The sequence below is a fragment of the Triturus cristatus genome, chromosome 8 (genome assembly GCF_964204655.1).
Source record: "Triturus cristatus chromosome 8, aTriCri1.1, whole genome shotgun sequence".
NCBI lineage: Eukaryota > Metazoa > Chordata > Amphibia > Caudata > Salamandridae > Triturus > Triturus cristatus.
The window spans coordinates 221,946,770-221,969,829 of NC_140591.1; the positions used below are offsets into that span (position 1 = coordinate 221,946,770).

The 23,060-nt window shown below is 43.7% G+C and overlaps 1 protein-coding gene across 1 annotated transcript in view; it reads left to right on the forward strand.

The window, feature by feature from the left end:
* LOC146801875 (pannexin-1-like) overlaps positions 1–23,060 on the forward strand; it is a 154,064-nt gene that overhangs the window by 85,897 nt on the left and 45,107 nt on the right. The window contains exon 3 of the mRNA XM_085621401.1: positions 16,606–16,826. Coding sequence (XP_085477527.1) covers positions 16,606–16,826 — 221 coding nt within the window. The remainder of the gene's footprint in view (positions 1–16,605; positions 16,827–23,060) is intronic.

Sequence of the window (23,060 nt, forward strand, 5' to 3'; positions counted from 1 at the left end):
GTAAAGAAGGTAGCAGTGTCAGGGCATGTGTTAGACTACCTTGATGATTTCCCCATGATAGGGAAGGGTGACAACAAAGGCGAGTCTTTAGGGCTGGCACAAACATTTAAGGAAGTAACTAATCATTTGGGAGTACCACTAGCAGAGGAAAAGATAAAGGGCCCTACTAGTTGTTTGACATTCTTAGACATCGACCTGAACTTGGTAGCTATAGAGTCACGCTTACCCACCGAAGATGCAAACATTATGGGCGTGTCCTTCGTTTACTAAGATTGTTTTACTATGGAGGATTTAGTTCAGAGCAAAACATATTCCGGAGTTACGTACCCAGACAGCTGAAGCTTTCTCTCGTTCACAGTGGGAGAGGTTCTGTGGTTTTGCCCGAAGAGCAGATACCAAGGCAACAGTAGTCCCAGAAGAAATGTGGGAACTTGGTTGAGAGGGTGAAGTCTGTTGGAGCGGTCATTAGCAGAGTCAACCCAGAGGATTTGTACAACAGCATAGATGTGTGATCTGGAGTACTGCGCAAGTATAGATATCAGTTAGGGGTTAAGAATAAGACTAGAAGACACATTTTGATACGGATAAACGCTAATTGACAGAGGATGGTCTTCAATTAGCATTGCAGGTAAACTGGCAGATATTGCCTTTTATGGCAAAGGCTTTTGGGGTTATGAACTGGTGGAAGGAGAACTGGTACAGAGCATTTTGGAAGGTTGGACAAGAGCGTAGGTAGAACAAAAGATAAGAGGAAACCTGTAATGGAGGTGATACTGGATGTGGTGGTGGTGGTTCAGGCGAAATATATGTGCACATCCGCTTTGGGATTCTTTTTGTTCCGTTCCATTTTCACATTGACGTTTTTTGGGGCCCTAAGTGTTTCAGAGATAGTTAGTTTGCGGCCTTTGGGGGAATTCAGAGGGAAGACGCATAGATAAATAGGAGTGAATTATGACTATTTTAAAGAATAAACAGATCAACGAGGGAAAGGTATATGGGTACAATGAGAAAAGCAAGCGGTGTGGAAATGCCCTATGTGGACACTGAAAAATTGTTAAAGAAATGGGACCGCTATGTGTATGTTGGAATGGGAATATGGAGATGACTAGGCAAGTTATGGGTGTTTTATAATTTTGCTTTTGGAGTTGAGGTTTAGAAGACACTGACTTTGGAACTCACTCTTTTGTGATAGGGTGACAACGGCGGGTTTTTATAAAGGGATAGACGAGAAATAGGTGGGAGATTCATTGTATGCAGGGATATGTGAGGCTTTAAAGCCAGTGGTATATAAACTGTTTCTCTCCCTTGGAAGGTGGACAATGGACCGATGACCGTAGGAGGAAGTATGCAGACGCTTCATGATTCATTGTGCTGGAGTGTAAGCTGAACCGTTACAGCAAGGAATACGGACTAGGTGAAGGCCACGGTGAGGTGGTTTGCGGAAAGGGGGATGAGATGAGATCAGTTGATGTTACAGGGAGTCAGAGTTGTGAACAACAGATGTGTTGATTACACTCATGGGGGAGAATCATTTGATGCAGATTACAGGCATGGTACTCTTAGAGATGATGCAAAGGGATTGTAAAAGATTGAAAGAGTGGGGGGGGGGGGGAACATACTCGCATGTGGTGGATCCAATTGCTTCCACAAAGGTTTTGGCAGGGGTGGAGGCAAAACACACAGCTATTAACAGAGCCAGTGGGGGAGTAAATGGGAAAATATTAGGGTTTAGCAGGGTGCGAGGAGTTGAGGTTTTAAAGCACCCAAAAATAGTGTTTGAACAGCATGAGTTGTTCCAGAAGGGGGGTGCACTTGTCACCACTGGGAAAATCATGATACTTCGAGGGTTTAATGAGGGCTTTGGGGTCTCTGAAGGAAGACAAATCAACAGCTCTGGTTGTTGGGGGATATCTGGATGGTGGCAGAAGCACCACCCTGAGGACTGGGTATTTTTGGTGACAGTCAGAAGGGCTCTCAGCTGTGGGGGTATCGGGAAAGAGTCCAAGGGAAGGTTAAGAGGCAAGGAGTAAACAGAAGGATGGCAGGAATGGTCAAAGGGCAGGTAAGCATGACAGGCGGAAATGGAGTGGGCCAGGAGAAACGTCACAGGAACCTCAGGGAGGCATGTACAGAGGAGGTGAAACAAGGACATGTAAAGGGGCACAGGAACTGTTGAGCTGAGGCGGAATGGATTACTTTGCTATTATTTAGGGCATTTCAGTTTGTACGCCAAGAAATGTTGGCAAGCCCAGCAATTGCTCCTAGTAAAGGGGCCTTTTTACACCTTAAAATGGCCGATGATTGCTTTCTCCTCCAAAGAGGGGCCCTGGCGGACGGGGCGTGTCCTAATCTCACCACTCGAGGATTATTGGAGCAGGGTAGGTGAGGTCACGATGACGAGGTGGCCGAAGGGCGTTTGCGATTATGTCACCCCGTATCTCCGTAGGTGAACAGCTTTCCCTCAGGAACCATGCTAGAGTCCATCTCCCGTCCTGCTACAACAATTCTTGGGCGCAGTCTGGGGGAATTTGGAAATGTTATTGTTAAACGATGTTCCTTTAGTTAAAACAAAAAAAAACAGTTAAGGTTATTTTGTCACTTGTGCACGAGCGGGTAGAAGGGCGCTCAGGATGAGATCAAGGAAGAGTCCAACCAAGGAAGGTTAAAGGCAGGGACTGACCTGGATGGCAGGTTTAATCAGTAGGCGGGCAATACTGCCAGGCGGCGAAAGAAGAGGGCAGCAGGAGAAACACCAGAGGAGCCTCCGAGAGGCATAAGGACGGACATGGCACAGGGGAGGTGAAACAGGGCAAGGTAAAGGGAGCGGGAACTGCTCAGGGGAGGCGGAATGGGTTCGGTGGATGTTGTTTAGTTCACTGTTTTGGGCATTTTCGTTTGTATTGCAAGAAGCCGAAGGGTGATGTTGGTACGCCCAGCTTGCTCCCATAAAGCAACCTCTTTACACCTAAAGAGCCCTTGTGATTGCCTTCTCCTCCAAGTGCGTGGGCTGGAGCATGAGATTCCACTAGTGCTTTGCTTGTTATAAAGACATTTATCCTGAGAACTCCAGCAGCAAGGCAAATGCAGCCCCAGCTCCCTCTCGACCTGTATTAGAGCTCGTAAGGGAATAAGAAACTATGATAAAGGCGCCAAAAACAAAGTTCTGGCAAATTGCTAGCGAACCAGGAGGCATTAAATGTAAATGTAAATGTTGTAGACTTGTAAAGCGCACAGCTGCCCCAGCAACGGGGCGTCCCGGCGCTGTAGACCGCTGGGGAACCCGTCCTGGCTATCCCTGTGAGATGGTCCCTTTCTGGGTATCTCCAAGGTGAAACCAGGCATCCCCGGCGTCTGTGGGGGGCCGTTGTAGAGATGAGGCAAGCTTAATGCCCAGAGTTGCCGAGTGTGTTCCTGGTTAGAGTAGGTAATTGAACCCTGGTCCCTGGCCGATTCTTTGCTTACGGGTCTGCCGCCTCTAGCTAGTGAGCCACACCTCTCAGCCTATAGTTTGTGGAGAACTGAGCTTGTATGTAAGCTGCGTTTAGCATGTATTACGCAAATACATACAGTCGTGAGATTACATAACCTGTAATTTACTGTGTTTATGGTCAGTAAAAATGTGGTCGCGAAGGGATCATACGATTATACAAACTTTTAGAAAAACTGCATTGACTAGTTAATTTACACATAACATAAACACATCCCTTTACGCAATCCACATGTATCGCACATTGACCAGAGGAAAACGGACTTTCGATACCAGTCACGGGTTAAAATTTCTTTAAATTCTACTCTGCTTTTCATATTTCCAAGATCAATAAATTGAGTGCCGTTTAGTTGGTTAATAAAACCCATGATGTGAGTGGTTATACTATTGTTATGTACTTTATCATTTGTGATGTATAGCTCCTTATTGCTATATGCTGTGCCAAAAGGCGATCCTGTCTCATAATCTGCCAGTACAGAGTTCCTTAAGTCTCAAGCAAGGCACATGCTGAGATTAGATTTACTGCGGTCATTAGCAACTAAAAGAAATTGTATTTAGGACAGATTGGAAACACCGATCAAATGCTTAGCCATGGTCCGTGAATCGTTTATTAAACCTTCTTTTCTTAGTCTCAGTGAGTCAAATAGGTTCCAGATCTGGGCGTAAAAATCCTGAACACTTAAAGTGTTCAAGATAAGTAAAACTAATCAAGGGTAAGCATAATAACCTTGTTTCATTTAGACTGGAGTATCGTCCACATTGAATAAGATTTCCCTCTCTCCAGTAGATGGTGCTCTAGGACCGCTATCGGGCGCTGTTTCATTTTAACATCGAGTTCTGATTCAGGGGGTTAATGGATGACTAAGGTTTAATCACTTGGCATTTGTGTAAAATCCTGCGCAGTCGACAAGCTTAAGTGGTAACGAGAAGTCATGTGCTCAGGCTGTCGGTTTCGCTGTTGCATTCCAGAGAGCTATGGGTAACCCTTTACTCTTTTGGTGTTTTGAGGTTGGGGCACAGCTATGTTTACTCTCACACTTACGGAAATCTGTAAATTGTCCCATCATTGTGTCTGCTAGTGAACGGCGATGTCTTCTTCGCTCACCGAAGCACTGGCGGTCAGGCGATGTCCTTTTATTATTTACACGTGTTTTATTATTGGTCCCTGTCAATGCCAGTCCTTGATCTCCGCCAGCACTTCCAGTGCCGCAGTTCACGGTCAGGGCTGTTGGCAGTGCCCATGCCACGTTCCGCTGCCCCCTCCATACCCCAGTTGTGATCACTACCATGCCACCGTCACTTTCTGTGCCTCCATATACTACCAGTGCCACTGCCCGTGCCCATGCCACTTTCAGTGCCGATGTTACCTGTCCCCATCGCTGCTTCCGATACCGTCAGTGCTATGCCGGTATATAACGTATTGCACATTTTTTTGGTAATATCTCACGATCTTCCAGGTGTCAGTAGGTTTCTGATGGGCTCTTCTCATATGGATGATTTTTCCCCTGTTGGTTGGAAATAAGGGGGCGCGAAAGAGGGAGGGGCTTGTAGATCAGACTTCCTTGTACTGGGAATGTCTTGTGTGGAGAATTCAGCCCCTCTTTCGGCTCCTCCACAGTAGGCTATCTTTAAAGTTTTGCCATGACCTTTTGTCCTTGGATATAAAAGACTTTGTTATCTCTTGCTGATCTCCGGGTACCCTGTTGGAGCTAAGCTTGGGGCCCCTGCACTGCTCATCTTTGCCATCTCCCCTCTTCCTATTGACGCCCCGCCTCTCCCACGTACCAATCAAAGACTAACAAGCACTCGGAATTCAATCGGTCTCTCCTTTGGTACCTTTTAAGTGTTTAGCCATTGCTATTGGCTCTGCTAATAGGTGTTTTACGTTATAAAAAAAAGTACACATTTTAAAAGCTATTAGTGGTCACCTTGGCAACAGTGCTATTTGTGTAAGAGCTCTTCTGTGGTTTGGCAGACTTCTACTATATTGAATTAATGTTAGACTTATTAGCAAAAGATGAGTTTGGGACTACATAATGGCACGATCTCGCAGAATGCAGCTTCTCCACTGGAAATGAAGCCACATTCGGCTTAAATGTGTAAATGTCCACAATAAACTAGCAAGATCTTGTAAAAACACTTCTAAGATCTTGTAAAACACTTCCAAAATGGGTGTGAGTTAAATCATATATATAAAAAAAATATGTATGTATACATACATACATACAGAAATCCGCTTTACCTGTAGACATTAGCCAGCAAGTACTCATTTCTTGTAGATGGCTTAAGGCTGTACGAGGGAGGACTGTGCAGGGAAGCAGATGCTTAGCTATTAATTACCTGGATGAAGCAATCAGTCCCATAGGCGAGACTTAATAAAGTGGGAAGGAATGTCCTGGTGTAGGCGGGATAGTGAAGGCATCTACCAGTGCGACCTGCACCGACTGAAGCACCTGTGCAGTCCTAGGCCAACCTTCCCAGACAGCTGGTCATTTGCACTCTTGCGGACATTCCCTCCTCATGCTGGTGTGCCACATTTCTGCAGGCATGTCGTATCTAGACATACTGCACTGTTGCAGACGTGTGGCATATGCTCTTACAGATGTGCCATGTGTTGCCCTCCAATAGATTAACTGGCCAACTTGTCACATAAACAAATGGTGTAACCTTTAAGTTGCAGGTTCTGACCCCCACAAACATGAACTCCTCCTTTTATTCTTCGAACAAGAGATGGCAATTGTTGTGACCAGTAGCAGTGCCTAACATATTGCTTTACAGAAATCACTGGAAAAAAGTGAGAATATATATACATACTTGTAGATGCAACTCTTCCAGAGGAGCCAGCAAAACCCTTCACTATCCCCCACCTTTGAACATCTTTGCTATTGTTCATACACTTTCTCATCCCAGGCAGAGATGGTTTAAAGCATTGGCAAAGTGGGCCTTTGCTCAGGGGCCCCACCTTCCAAGGGCCCCTTGCAAAAGTGAACTTTCTCTCTGTTTGTCATCTGTCTATTCTAATTCTCTTTCTAACGTTATTTCCTGCTCTGCCACCGCTACCAATGACTCCGTCTCATTATCCTGTGCCATGTTAAAGAGGTTTGGTATCTTCGGCAAGGAATATTTCCACTGTTTTTATATAACCATGCCAGTTTAACATAACATGTAGTATACGGTTCGGTCGGTTGGTTCAAAATCTTTATTCGATTCATACAATGAATCATAAAAGCACAAAGTTAAAACACATAATACACAATTAAGATGATCCATCTGTAAAACAAAGATTACAATTCGAAAAATCCATCATACAGCATAAATCCAAATCCGATGGCAAAGCACAGTTCTACAGCTAAATTATCCATAGCGTTTCCTAATCTGAAGTGAAACTCGTATAAAATTTAACATGGCACAGCAAGTATCAACAGAAGATAATGACAGCAAATAATCGTAGCCTTCTTTATAGGTGCATGGTTGCCGCCCCTTCAGGATAGGTTTAATAAATCTAATCCTTGGTTCTTGATATAAGGAGCAAAACAGGACAACATGTATAGTACTTTGGCTAACTCTGTCATTACAGGGACAAGGGGGTAGCCGCTCACACCAACCCCCTTGTTTAGGAAAGGCAAAAAGAAAATGAAGGATATTTAGCCTAAACCTCGTGAGGTAAAACCGCCATTGGACATTAGTTGTAAAAGTTAGATAAAATTGATGCTGTAACTTAGGTACATAGCTAATAGGGCCTCCCAGACAAGGTGAACCTAATAATTTCCAGTAATTTGACTTAATTTGGGTTTTTATGTTTCCCTGGATATTTGCAGGATTTTCATAAACATAACCCAAGCCTATCTTGTTCAACATGTCACTGACGTATGACAACCAGGGGATCTTTTTTGCATTATCCAGGCTCATGCAGTCTGAGAGAATTTCTCTCGAGAGCTGCAAATCGTCAGATAACCATATTTTGCCCCATAATAATAGGGGCGACAGACGAATAATGTCAGTCACTTTGGTCATTCCCATTTCATTATGACAGAAGCTATTTGATGAACCCGATGGGATCAGTAACACCCGTTTTAGGAATTTATTTTCCATCACTTGTATTACTGAGGGGTTTTCGGTCCCCCATACTCCTGCCCCGTAGGTGGCCACAGATAAACATTTAGATATGTAAAGGGTTTTAAGGTGCGCAACAGGTTTTTGACCCAGCTTACCACAAAAACGAAAAAGACCTTCTATGGAGCGGGTAGCACTCTGGGCTCGAGCCTTCATTAATGGGGCCCAACTTAATTTGCTATTGAAAAGATTTCCAAGGTAATTAAAATTTTCCACCTTTTCAATAGTAGAGTGATTCACCACAAATTTTCTTGGTTTTGTCCCTTTTGGACCACAGACCATTGCAAAAGATTTTCCAAAATTTACCTTCAGGTCAAGATCCAGCATGAAGGTGTTAAAGGCATCTAGGCACACCTGCAAACTGTTTCCAGTGAGGGTCATTAAAACAGTGTCGTCTGCATATTAGAGTATAGGAATACTCCTACCGTTTACCTTTGGAAAATCACAACAGTGGTCCAACAAGTACTTCTCTAGTCCATTTGTGTATACTAGGAACAAGAAAGGCGCCAAAATGCAGCCTTGACGCACCCCCTCAGTTGAGGGAATAGGTTTTGTTGTTTCACCCTCAGGTCCGAATCTTATAGCCACGGACGTTGCTGCGTGTAGTCTGCGGAGAAGTGTCACCAGGGGTTCTTCGAAACCCATATCGTCCATCATCTGCCACAACCTACTTCTACAAACAGTGTCAAAGGCGCTTGACAAGTCCATGAAGGCAAGGTAAATTGCAGAACTCCTTGCCTTCATGTACTTGCCAATAATTAGCGCCAAATTCAGACACTGCTCAACTGTCCCCTTCCCACTTCTGAATCCATACTGGGAATTCACAATTAGACCAACAGAGTCAGCCCATGTTTCTAATCTGGCCAAAATAACCCTCCCCAATAATTTACATGATGCATCAATCAAGGATATAGGGCGATAGCATCGGGGGTCACACCTATCGCCCTTCTTAAAAATCGGCACCACCACTGCCTCCTTCCACGATACAGGGATACGACCAAGAACAACAGCCCTAAAAACATTCAGTAATAATGGTGCCCAAGCTTCAGTATTATGTTTAAAAAAGTCCAAAGGGACCGCATCAGGGCCCGGGGCTTTTAATGATATACCTTTCCTCAAAGCTTCTTCAACCTCTTCCAGTGTAAGTGAAGAGCTAAGAAGCGAAGCTGAGGATGGTACCACCAAATCCCCTACATCATCCAACAAATCCGAAAGTGATAATGCTTTGGGATTAAAAATTTTACCAAAGTGAACTTCCCAAGATTCGCCAGTAATCTGCGTCACTATACTTTCCTTGGTGTCACTTTTAAACAGGGGACGATTTACTACTTCCCAAAAGAGCCTACTATCTTTTAACTCAGAGGCCTTCTCTAGATCGTCCCAGGCACGATTTTTCAACTCCTGCTTCCTCTTTGTGATGGCCTCTTTATAAGCCCTTCTGGTCGATCTTATCAGATCTTTATTTCTTGGTTTTTGTTTAAGGGCCGCTTTTAAGGATTTATGTGAGGCGGAGCATGCGGAGTCAAACGATTTAAAACACCTTAAATTCTTTTTCCCCACTGGTTTTTTAAGGTGTTCAGCCACGTGCCCACATAATTTTTCAAAACTCCCAATGACCTTGTCTGAGTCAGACGTCAGCGACAGGCATGATTCGATCTCAGTTTTACAAACATTCAGAATCTCTGCCTCAAGGCCTACAGCATTTATTTTCCCCCACTTCATAGTGACTCCCTGATTTTTATTATATGTTATGGGCTGCTCCCAAACCAAATGTTTTCTACTAGCAGGAGCACACAAGGATAGCATTAAAGGGTTGTGATCGCTTGCGGCACTTGCTATTACCTCAAGTCTATTAACATAATGAAGAAAGTTACTGGACACAAATACAAAATCGATAGTACTCATTGCACCTCTTGTTCCCTGAAAGGTTGGTTTTGGCGATATGTTTGGGGCAGCCCAGGGCTCTACCATGCATAAATCATTTAAAACAATGATATTATTTAAAGCGTCCCCCTGGGGCGTGTGTTTAAAATGCATCAAGGGCTGTTCGTTTGGATCATCAATACCACAGACATTGGAGCCACCAAATTTGCACAGTGTACAATTAAAATCGCCAACCCAAATAACTACTAATAAAGGTCGATCACTACGAGCCTTACATATTGCTTCCTCCAAACTCTGAATTGTAGATACATCATTTCTATCAAAAACATTATGGTACCAATTAATTAATAACAAAGGCTCTGGGAACAGATTTTCCAACAAGAGCAACTGGTACCAAGGAGTATCCACTATTTTTGAGGTTATCAAGTTCTTTAGTTTGATGGAGAGAGCTGTCATTATCCCACCCCTTGCCCACCCAGCTGGTGATGGGACCGCCAAAACATTAAAAGATTGAAAACTATCAATTTCCCCACCCGCTTTGCTCCATGTCTCCTGAAGGCACAGGATATCCTGACCACCCACATGCTCCAGCCAAGCTTCGTCCTCCATTCTACCCGCAAGACCTGCAATATTCCATGAGATTAGACACAGCCTAGGTTCCCCTAGGCTATCGTCCACAGACTTTTTTGGAGTTGCCAGGTCAGGCCCAGTAATTGGTGGGTTTAGCTCACAGGCTAAGTTACTAATAGTCTGAGTGTCGGAAGGCATATTAGGTTGTGCATTGTGGTCGAAAGCATCCACCACCTGGTTATCCTTCTGCCTTGTCCCCCCGTTTTCCCCCATGGCCAAATCTGTGGTAAATAGAATGCTTTCCTTTTTCTTGTCTAATGGTCAATCTAAACCCTCCATTCCCACCAGTGGGTCAAATCGGTTTCTTAATGGAATATTGTTATTTGGCATCCACCCTAGATATTCCTCCCCCTGAAATCTCCTTCTTGATTGGTCATAGGGGATTTGCCCAAAATTTTTGAAACTTATTGGCCCCATGAGAGATCCATCACCCTGATGCCACAAACCAGGATGATTTTGAGGGGGTCGAGATATAGTATTAATCTGTGTCCATCCAGAGTAACTATTACCCTGCAATCTCGACCCAGGGAAGCGAGAGTTAAGGGGACCATGATGCAGGTTGGGATAAAAATATTCGAGACCTATACATTGAATATCCCCCATTCTAGAAAACCTTGCTTTGTTACAGATTAGGTCCTTGACCCACCTGTCCCTAAAATTAATCAGGATACAGTCCCCCTCTAAATCCTTCTTGCTTGGACCAACCCAAGGGACCCTTCGTACATTTAATATTTTTGTGACAGAGGCTGGGGGGAGTGGTCTATTGTTGTTTGGCCGTTACTCCAGATAATCAAGAAATATCTATGGGTGATGTAGTGAACGATCCAATAGAAGATTGTTCTGTACTGAGTAATATTGGGGATGGGATCCAACACCCTAATTTGACCCTGTTGGGCCCCATTTCCTTACAACCCAAAGTTTCGGCTCCTGTTCAAGAAGCCACAAAAATTAGTAAACGTAAAAGAGGGGGAGGTCACTTGAAGGGAAGGGTAACACGAATGGGAGACCCCGGTTATCTGACCCATTGCTGCAAAAACAACAACAATAAAGCTTTGTTAATACATATTGAGAAGCTGGTAAAAAGTCTTTTGACGCCCCTTATAGAGAGAACACAAATTGTTAACCTAAAATTGGACAAATTAGAACATTTAATATCAGTTAACACACATTCGCTGGAAATTTTGGCTAATAATAGCAAACTCCCTCAGGCCCTGGGGAACTGTACCGAAATAAAGAAGGGGGCTCACAAAACCTTTACTCAAAATCCAAGTAATCCACCCCAGCCTATTGCATCTGCTGATTCCCAGCGAACCTCTGTACAATCAGTCCCAACTAGACCTGCATTGGTGGCTGACGGGGACTCTCAGTCAATGTCGAATATGGCTATAGCAGCAGCACCGAGCTCAATTACATCAAAGCCAGTAGCCTCATCTCAAGTTAAACTAACTCCACTGAGCGGCCCATTAGTTCTGGATGAAATGGCACCTCCAAGCAGACCAATATGTGTGAATATACCCCCCGAATCTGCACCTTTTATGGTCATCCTGACAGGTGTCCCGGTGGTCGCACCAAATAAACCTGAATCAAATCAGGACCTATCAAATAAAGTTACATTTTGGCTCAACATGTAGTATACATTTTGGCATCATGTATGTTTTTATTCACAGGGAATTGGTAATAAAAGAAAACGTTTTCAGTACGGGGGGTGGGGGTGGATATGTTTTACCCGGGGCCCCCAAAATCCTTAAGATTACACTGATCCCAGGACCCCCAAACCCTCTCTTTCTTTCCAACTAGGAGTGGAGTTCTGTTTGGTGTTGAAAGGCAGCCTGTACCTCTTTGAAGTAACCCACAGTCCTTGGCACTAAACAGAATCCTCCTGGCAAGAATGTACATGCCATGTAACGCTGTGCTGCTGCAAAAGCGCCGAAACGCAGGACTCGAAACCCCAACATGAAGCACTACACAAACATCAGGCAAGACGTGGCATTATAGTTCGGGCACTTACTGGAGCAGATCAGGGCCTCCTTGGCAGTTATGCTCTTGTTGCAGACAAAGCATATGGTCATGCCGGACACGGCGATTGTGCTGAAGAGCTGCCCGTTGGTGTAGCGGGTACCCGTCTCACTGCCCTCTTTCTCATGTTCCTTCATCCTCTTTCTTTTTCAGCGAATAAACGAGACTCCCCAGCAAAGCTGGGGAATGCCTATAGAAAGGAGACATAGTGGAGCTGCAAAACAGCGTCCAGAGGAGAGATAGAAACATGGGCGGTGTAGAAAAGGATTGGGGAGGTGAGAGGAGATCACAAAAAGAGAAAGAGGTGCTTGAGAGGCAAATGCAAACAGAAGGGGAGGGCTGAGAGGAGGGTAAGAGTTGTCCATGAGGTGGCGTGTAACCAACCCGAAGGAAGCAAAAATGGCAGCAAAATTAGCCCCCAAAAATGCAACCTTTAACAAAGCAGCAGTAGAAGTGTGAGGTAGCAGCTCAAGGCGGTGACAGCGGCAGTGGGCGCGTGAGGACAGCGAGGTTGCAGAGGCACAGAGAGACTACAGCGGGCGGCTCTGGCTGCAGACGGTGGCTCTTCTCCAAGCCTTCCCTGCAGGTTGGGCACTGCTCCCGGGAAGCTTCAGGCTGCTCACACTTGAGTGCTGCTCTCCCTGGTGCCACTGGGAGCTGCAGCGCTCCTAGTTTGCTTCTCAGGTGCAAATGTGTGTTTCAAACATGCATCCAGAATGGCCTCTTTGCAAGGCACTGAGGGGGAAAGAATGCACACCTCCCACCTGCACCAGATGCTACTCATTGAACGCGTTTTGTACCAAAAGGGCATTCCGGCAGAAACAAATGAGAGCAAGATGAAGGCAAGCAAGCGGCGTGCGCGTCGCTGCTCGCTACCGCGGTAATGCTTCATGGGAGTGAACTTGTGCAAAAAGGTAGGACATGCACCAACCATTAGCCATTTGCAACCTACCATTTTTGAATGACGCAGACAAAAGTCAATCCAAAGCGGTGTGGGGAGTCAGACCCCACAAAGTACATACAACAGATCACCTGACAGCACAAACGCTGTCTAGGCTTCACCTAAAAAGGAGGTGCTTGGAATTCAGTGCGCTTACAGTAGTTTCTTGTTCTTAAGATTCCAGAGACCAGCCTTGTAGTGAGTTACATTCTGCACATCTCATGCACACTATCTCCAGCAGGAATGGGAGAGTGCACACATAATATGGAAGAATACATACACCAATAGGGAACTATCAAAATTGTTAAATCAGTGTGGCACATGTACAGCTTTGGGTCTTCGCAGGAGTACCCAGCAATTTCTGACTTATGCCCCGTCAACAGAGTCTCACTGTTCTCATCTGGTGCTCTTCTGTGCCTCAGTGTTCTTTGGCTGGTAGCTGTTGTGAATGGTGTGTGACAGGGTTGCAGCTGGCATGGGTGTATCTTGGTCACAGAGACACGCGCATGGCTTCTCCAAGGGGCTACAGATTTTGCTACCAGAAAAAGCAGATCCGGGGTGCCATGAAAAAGTTTATCAAGGTCTGTCCTATGTAATCCACATTTTTGGAGAGAGCCAGTAGTCCATCCCACTAGTACAATGAGCCCTTCCCTCCTGCCCTGGCAGCAGGCACTAAGGGCTGCCCTCTTCTCTCTCTGTCTGGAGAGAGGCCGTCTCTCTCCATGATAACCATGTTGCTCAGGTTGGGCAACGCCAGAAGGTTTCTGTCTGGGGCAACTCCTGTGCCAGTCAATAGTCCTCCTGACAACCTTAGGAGCTCCTGGGCCTTGTCATACCAATATAATGGAAGAGCCTTAGTACACCGAACAGTCAACCTATTACATCTTCAGATCAAAGCAACAGCATTCCTTTCTCTAAGTTCTTAAGAGTCTGATTCTGACTCTGTATGAGTGCAACCAAACTTTCGGTCCCGGAGTTAGTCCTTCTTGGCCTGTTACATACTTTAGCGAGGTGCTACTGGTGTACCCCCCCCCCCTCCCCTGACCTGGAGAGGGGGGCACTGAACTCGGGGGGAGCGCTGAACTCGGGGGGGAGTGCTTTGATTAGCAATAATTTAAAAGCCCCTGCTGCAGGTTCATGTGGGTCCAGCTTTCAGGCAGCAATAAAATTGTCAAGATAACTCTTGTGATTAATGTTCCTGCTAGAGAGAGATCTGAGTTCTGACTAGTAGCTGTTTTGACTTGCCATAAAGTAGCACAAAGGGTTAATATTCCTGCGGCAAAGAACAGATCTGTACTTTGTTGATAGCAAAGTGGATTAGTAAAGCCAGCCTTTACCAGTGCTTTAAAACAAGTGAAATGTATGTGAGAGAGGCTATGGAGAGATGAGGGGCACATTTGCCGGGTGGTAGTGAGGGAATCCGAGGAGGAGGTCATAGGGGGACAAAATAGACTGTCACACCAGGCGCCACCAGCGCTAAAGCTGGCCCTGGTTGCATAACATTTGCACTTAAAGTCAAAGGTGAGCATGAATACCTGCTTCTCAGGGCCTCTAGATAGTTACAAACAGGGGCAGTTGTGTTCAGCCCCACTAAGTAACCCGGAACTGATGCAGCACTTAAAATGGCCTGTGTCCTTCCTAAATGGATATTTGGGTAAGAATTGGGACCACCGCCATAAGTGAATTCTTTAATAAAAGGAGAGGTAACTTGAGTGATGAAGTAACAACGTAATTCACTACAAGAAATTAGCAAATCAATCACAAAAAATATACTTTTGAGAAAGAATGACCAATGCAGGGATTAATGGTATGAAACACAGAGACGTGATTTCAATGCATCTCATGATACCGTAAATATTCTTTCAGGACGTTCCTATGCAAAGGTTAAAGGATTCAGGAAAAAGCATAACAAATATAGCAAACCGTTGCGCATTATACGAGATCGATTGGTCTTGGTACTTTTGTATTTTTATACTGGTCTCGCACAAGACTTGAAAATGAGGACTGAACATTGTTCCAAAGATTTTTCAAAACGAATAACGAGAAAAAATGATGTGCATGGTACCTTTTCAAGTGTAGTAGTGTGCCTTGTGACGCGTGTTCAGCGACCAGTACTTAACCTAGACATGAGACCACATTTAGAAGCTGGTGGTGAACCCCCCACGATAACAAACAATAATTGGAGAAGCGGCTGGGCCTGGCCCCAAGTAATGAGTGTGACGTATCTTCTTGGGTGAAAGTAGGTATGAAGGAAACCCCAACATCCTTGCTGCTCAGCCCACGCACTCAACTGACACTCTCTCAAACCATGCACACACCAGCCTTCTAATTACACCAGTCACTCTGGCTGAGCAGCAGGGGACATAACACTAAGTAGAGAATGCATGGCAAAGACGAAGATTCCACAGGTGAGGGCCGCTTGCTCGATTGTACGGGCTGGGAGTATCTTACTTCTTCATAGAGAATTCCAGGTGCTTATAGCAACAAGGCTAATCAGCTTAAGCACAATTGTTCACAAGGATCTCCTCTAGGTCAAAAGATTTTTTCTTTTTCAGCAGGTTTCAACTTTCTTGAAATGATTTAAGCAGAGAATTATTTGTTTAATCACATATGACTGGAGAGAGACAGCCCAACAAATTTGCTTATTCAACACTCACTTCAGCCAAAGCGAATGCTTTTTAATTTGCAACAACATAAACAATTATACAAAAAATAAACTTTTGTATAATTGTTTGTCATGTGATTAAACAAATAATTTTCTGCTTAAATCATTTCAAGATAGTTGAAACTTGCTGAAAACAAAAATTCTTTTGATCTAGATGAGTTCCTTGTGAACAATTGTGCTTAAGAGGATTAGCTATACCCAGTTCACAAGGACGTATGGGCTGCTCTTGTTTTTTTGTATAGTAACAAGGCAGCTTAGTTGACTTTTAAGTCAATTTCATCTGCAGAGCAGTCGCCCAAATTTTGTCTCGTGACTCCTTTAAACACCTTGCGTAGGCTGTTGGGTCCACTGCTGATGTCCAGAGCGGTCAGACAAGGCTTAAAACGTTTGTGGCAAGCTCTACCTTCTTCCTGGCTACAGTGTTTTGAGCCTTAGAAACATTTGTAATAGTTTGGGAGAGAGAGCTAGAATGCAGAAAATAAAAATAAAATACTCAATGTAGTAATTCTTGTGCTCTCATTCGTTCCGCTCCCTTGTAGTATACCATCAGCGTGCCTTCTCTTCTATATGTTTACAGGCATAAACCATATATGTAGCGGGGCAATGGAGCTTGTGTAGTACAGGCCTAAGGACTGGGTAGGGAATGCCCATGTCACATTTTTAGTGGCAGAGTGTGAGTTTAACTGCAGTCCTTATAGTCCCAGGCGTGCCCTATAAGAAACACTATAGGACCAGGATTACAGGAGTATGGTGCAGCCGGAAACAAGTAGAAATCAGACATACAAATAAGTGCCCTTGGTAAAATTGTAACATTTTACTTCTCTTTTTTGACTGTCTTATGTGATCCCTCTTGTTTCTTCCTCCTTGCAGTTCTTTCCATACATTCTCCTATTTGTGGCAATCCTCTTGTACCTCCCGTCTCTGATCTGGCGCTTTACTGCTGCTCCACACCTTTCCGCTGATTTAAAATTCATTATGGAAGAACTGGACAAGGCCTACAACAGGGCCATCAAAGCTGCCAACACCCTCCAAGGAGGCGAGAAGAGGGACGGTGGCGGCATATCTCCTGTAATAGAGAACCTTGCTCAGAGGTACGAGTTTACATTTTATCTTCTTTTTGAGATGTAAATTTCACATTGTATAGGGTGTTGAAATATCTCATTTTATGAACACACTGTTTGTTTCCACTCTCGTTTCTAATGAAATTTGAATAATGTCAGTGCCTTTTTGAATTTTCATTAGTGATTGTATGGGGTATTCCGATTCATTGTGGGAATGTGCCTATTTCTTTTTGTAACACTACAAGTTTGTGCATGGTAGAAGAGTTGGATCATTTCACAGCTAAGTCGGATATGCACGCCTTGATTCTCAAAAGGAGACCAGCGTTAAGGTTCAGAGAAACAAAATATTCAGGGATCCACCTAAGGATCACGGGATCACACATTTTGTATCCCAACTGCTAAAACGTCAGATGAACATGAGCAAGGAAATTAGGGTCAGATACTTAAACATTGACATGAACAGAGTCAACAGCTTTTGGTTGTAAGAGCCCCTCACATTATTCCCAGAATAGTGCACAAAAATGAGCTAGTTCTACCTCCCTTGAAGTGGAACAAATCAAAACCTTCAGCATTCATGTAATTGTGATCAACCCTAAACGTAGAAATATAATCCTTACCTCCACAACAGGGAAGGCGATACTAAAAAGCACCTCCTGACATATGCAACCTGTGTTCCATAAATCAGAACAAATGTAATTAGTTAAGCCCGACCATCAGCACCAAATAGATGAAGCAAGGAACCTCTTTAAAACTTTTTGTGATCATAAGGCAAGTACCCAACTCACTTCCTCCTAAAAAATACCAAGGATACAAATATTGTTGAGTAACAGTCAGACTTCCAGACAGGCAGGATAGATGTCAACTTTCAACTAAGTTTTTGATGACACTCTTTACAAGCTGTACAAAAACAAGCAAGTCTCCCCATACTTCTAGATTTCTGTGCAACATTTGCAATAGTTGCCCAAGCAACACTCCTTACTACCCTGGATATATCATGTGTAAGGATAGTCCAGTCATTCTCTGCATTTTTAAAAGACAAAGCTTGACTTGTCAAAAGTTTGTATCTGAATCGTAGTCTGTATGGGAGGATCTGTGTAGGCTAATTTATGTACTCCTATTTTCAGCTTGTACGTGGAACATCTGAGCATTCCTTGAAGGCTCAAAAATAATAATCCACCATTACACACGCAACACCCAGTTTCATCTCAAACAGAGCATTACCACTCAGGGCATTACCCCTCTGGAACCAACACAGAATTGGATATGGTAATACCACTAATGGTCAAATCCTGTTAAAATGTAATTTTTACTCCACAGGAACCACGTAATGATCTGGTTTACACTTCTTTAAGTGATAAGCACTGCATCCCTGGGCTTCGTGCTTTCCTGCCACCTGCACCTTCTCACCTTCTTTTTTAATACATGGTCAAAGAAGCACACTTACATTTCTGATTTCTAGAAGCCCTAAAAGTCTAGAATATCCTCCTGCTACAGTTGTACTAGCCGTTATCTGACCTTTGCTGAGGGTTCACGTTGTACTTGTATTGCGCAGAATATCATGAAAGTATTGCGGGGGCAGTGTGCCTGCTTCAGCCTCAAAGAGTAGTTGTCAATAGATGCCCTAACTATCCCAAAAGGCAGTTGAACCCTATGTTAACAAGCATTGACAAAGCCAATAGGTCTTGCCTATGTAAGAACTAGTGGCTTTGCCAATGTGTTTCAGCTATGTTGTACACCAGCGTGGCTGCTGTTCAGCACAGCTAAAAGTTAGTGTAGTAGAGTGTTGCGGAGTAGAGTGGAATAAAGTGTCACTGAGTGGCGTGTCAGAGTGGAGTGTCACAGAGTGGAGAAGAGAAATGGAGTAGAGTTGTGGAGTGGCATGGCCAAGCGTGAAGCGGCATAGTGTGGAGTAAAGTAGAGGGGCCTGTTGTGGAGTAAAGTAGAGTGTCATAGAGTAGAGGGGTGTATTGTGGAGAGGTGTAGAGTTGAGAGGCGTAGAGTGGAGTGGCATGGAGTATCATGTCATGGAATACATTGGCATAAAGTGGAGTAGGGTTGGGGGGAGTGGTGTAAAATGGAGCGGCGTAGTGCGGAGTACGCATGTTGTAGTAGCACACTACAGACAACACATTTTCAATTGAAATGGCAATTATGTTTGCACATACAGTATTACTGACAAAACAATACAGTGCACAAACAATAATGTGTGGAAATGGCATCACATAGTGTACTGATTTGTTTTGATCGTATTAAAATATTTGTTTGCACCACACTTCTGAATTTCAAAAAAATTTGCTTCATTTATGCTTTTGTAAATCTGGAATCTATAATATATGCATCGTTAATTTACAGACATTTACATCCTTTTCTTTCCCAGTACTCAACAAGATTGTTGTCACAAAAATCCTCTCACTTTGAAGTCCGAGAAAGAAAAGTAAACAACAAGCTTCCTCGTAATACCGAGCCTAACATTTGACCTATGTCTTTGAACTTTGTTCAAAAGTATCAAGATAAGAACAAAACTTAAAGGCCTGTTTACAGAAATCGAGCACTCATGGAAGAATACAAGGAGCAATGGTGAACAAGGTTTGCTCCCTGGGAGGGACAAAGACATGCTGGACAGACTAAAAGAAATAAATGCAGCAAATAGAAAGCCAGTAATATGAGATACAAACCTCAAAGCGAACGGTAAACAATGGGCGGAATGCATTCCCAGGGAATCTTTCAGTATACCCACAAGATGTCTTTTCGCAACCAGACAGCTGGGCTGTCTGCTAAGCTTCGATCTAAGAACTGATTGTTAGGCAGAACCTTCCAGTCACTCACATTTGTGAGGTTTAGCTGCATTTCACAAAAAGCACTTGATCTTCTGTTAATTAAAATAAATTAGGTACATGGTAATATAATTGCGGGTAAAGTAGTTCAAACTTTATCCATATCTTCAGCTAATACAGTCACCCCATGCTGTGCTTCCGCAAACATTTATTGCAGGGCTGATATCTGTATTCCATGCTCCCTCTCCTCCATCCTGCCCCTTATTTGCCCTATCTAAATTTCACTCTACCCATACCGAACCCAGAGACAGATTAGGTCTACAATCCCCAATTTGGCACTTTTAGTCTTTCTTCTAACAATTTGTCCACCATTTCAAGTTCTGATCACACAATGAAGAGACATCCTCCCTGACCTCAGGACCACCACGGCCCCACTAATCCATACCCAAAGATACTCCTTATAATGGAGATAATATTACAAGCTATAGTGCTTTACTTCTCAAGAACCTGTACATCTGTTACTTTGTCATACATTCATATCCTACATCAGAGACCTGTTGAGGAGGCATGTAGACTAAACCCACATCCAGAAGCAGCTGACAGTGACTATAGCTTCCTAAGACTATAGACTGTATTTTGGATTTTATTGGGCAAGCCAGCTTGTGAAAGTTTTGTTACAAACTCTGCAAATTATAAGATATAATGATATGTGGGTTGCTTTTGGTGGGCTTTATGGTTGAACTATCTGTTTTTTCTCTGTTCACATTTACAAAACGCATATTACCACCATTAAGGCAGAATATTTTACGTAGGAAATTTTGGGCACCTCTAATTCTGTGAAACATATTTTCACCATCATGCGCTCTATAACCAGTCCACCTTGTATGTGACATACTCAACACCCCTGTGATGAGTAGTTAAACTATTTTAATGAAAAACAAATACTAAAATCTGTGGCAGCCTGGCAAATGTTTCTTGCTCAAAGCCAGAAGGGGTTTAGTGAGGCTGTGAAATCTCTAAATGCGGTGTCAACCCTCACTGATTTTAATCAGTTTAACCTGGAATCCTTCTTAGACATTTCTATTTCCATCTTTTCAGGGTCGCCATTGGGTCCTATTTCTCCTAGGATTTGGAGTGAGATGTGCCCTTCTTTGGCTAATACACTTCTGGCTTTTTGTAAAAAAAATAAAATTGTCAGAAGCTTTAGTACCAGCAGATTGGTAAAAAGGCATTGATTATTCCTTTTTCAAAAAAGCCCACTGCTGATCCGTCTGTTCTAAACAATTTTCGTCCTATATCTCAATTGCTATTTCCTTTGAAAATCATGGAAAAATATTAGAACAGACATATCTCAGGCTTTATTGAATGTGGACTCTGCTCACTCTTACTTTATCCTGCCCCTGGCACTGAAACTGCCTTAGTCTCGGTATTGAATTGACTTCCTCATTCGATAAAATGTTCCATACCGTCTTCCCTTTAAGGCTGGCAGATGCCACCACACGAGGGAAAGCTCTCAACTGGTCTTACTTGGAAAACATATGTCAGACAGTTCATGTCCCACCTTTTCAAGCAAAATTTACAATCTTGGGCCCAGGTGTTGCCCAATGATCTGCCCTGAGCCTGACTCCTTGGCACTCCTGATTAGATCTCACGGGGATAAAGTTCATGAACTAAGCAGATGTCACACCGTTGATTATATTTACTACAGTGTCTCATCCTTTTGATGCCTTTCATTAATGAATGGGTAACCTCACTTCCAAGCTATCCCAAAACTCTTTGAAATTCAATGGAAGTAACGGGAGGTCCTTCCACGTTTTTAGGTCTCGGCTAGCGTGGGGCTGCGCACATGCGCAGACTCGCTGGCGAGATTGAATGTTTTGGGTATTTTCTGTAAAGGGCTTTAAGCCCCGCCCTCTTTTCCATTGGCTGGTGTCACCGTTTATGCTAAACGATGGCCAGCCATTGGAAAAGTGCTCTTCGTGATGTTTACTTTTGGCTTTTTGAGCCGTCACATTTGGACGGGCTCGCCTGCCTTCCGTGCGTCGTGAAAGCTTTCTTATCTTTATGGGGCCATGTGTTCAAAACACATGGCCCCATAAAGACAAGAGTTTCCCATGCGAGCGCTTGTTTTAAAGGTGAATTGCTTTTTTAAAAATATATTTCTATGCTTTGTGTTGTATTTGTTTGAAAGGGTTAAAGTGCTCAATCTTTTCTCTCGGTTCTATTTTCCAAACACTACTCAATACTGTAAACTACCGCATCGCCCCACATGATTACAAAGAGATCTATACACCACGCCCTGCCAAGGGATGTTTTTCGACTGAAGAGCAGCCGTGCCTCCCTTCAGTCAATATCAACATACAGAGCTGCATGATGGGCTGTTACCCATCAGACCGGATTAAAAAACACACTCACAGAATGCAGTACGTGAAAGCTCTGACTTTTCAGCAAAAGCTTCGTGTAAATAAAAATATGAACTCACTAGAAATCAAAAAAATATCACAGCCCCTTTAAACGAGGAGAACTTGCTGGTATAAAAGCCCACTGCAGCTCATAAAACAGCAGCTAAACAGATAATGGTCACTAGTGGGAATCGATAGAATGGGTGTTTTGTTGCGCGGCTGTGTTGACTGCACAGACCCGTTTACTGCTGTACATGAGTGCATGGGATATGGTTCTGTTATGACCGCTCATACATTAGGCAGTGCAGTGTGGTTGACAGCCGGTGGTTTGATGGCAATGTTTTAACCTCTCCGGTGAATTATCGTTGCTTGGCCTTCTGCTGTCAGTCACAGTTTGAGTTATTATGACACTTCCATTTGTTAGCCGTGACTGCTGGCTCCCGGCATTTCACCCGCGGTAATGAGGCGAGGGGGCAGAAGTGCACACTGCAGACAAACCGTCTAATGTGCTTTCTGTGCCCACCGGAAGTGCACGTTTTCCTTGTATGTCTGCCATGTGCATGCGCAAGGAAGCCTGCCGCAGGTTACTGTACGAGGACTAAATTCAGCTTAAGGTCTATGCCTTCCTGTTATTTTGTAACCTCATTCCTATAAATGTTCATGGAATTCCTCTGTGACTTTCCATATCGTGTGAATGAACAGCAGGGAATAACTTATCCCAAATGTAATTTCATAATCGAAATTGATATTGACTTTAAAGGTGCCATTGATAGCCAGGGACAGAATTCTGTTAAAAACATTGAACAATCAAAGGTATGTTTGAGTCTTTTTAATGAAGTGACATGCTGTGAGGAAATAGAAGAACACCAAAGATCTAGAATTCCAACACTATAGGAAGCACAAAGAAAACACTATAATCTATGTTTGGAAAAGATTAGGTCCCCCGATAGGTACAAAAAAGCCTTTGAAATCAGGTCTGTGGCAGTACCACTGAGATATACTAGCTTTTGTCCGACAGACATCAGTGGAACATATCTGATGTGCAATGTGACCTCATAAGTGTAGTCCTCTTAACTATTCATGACTGG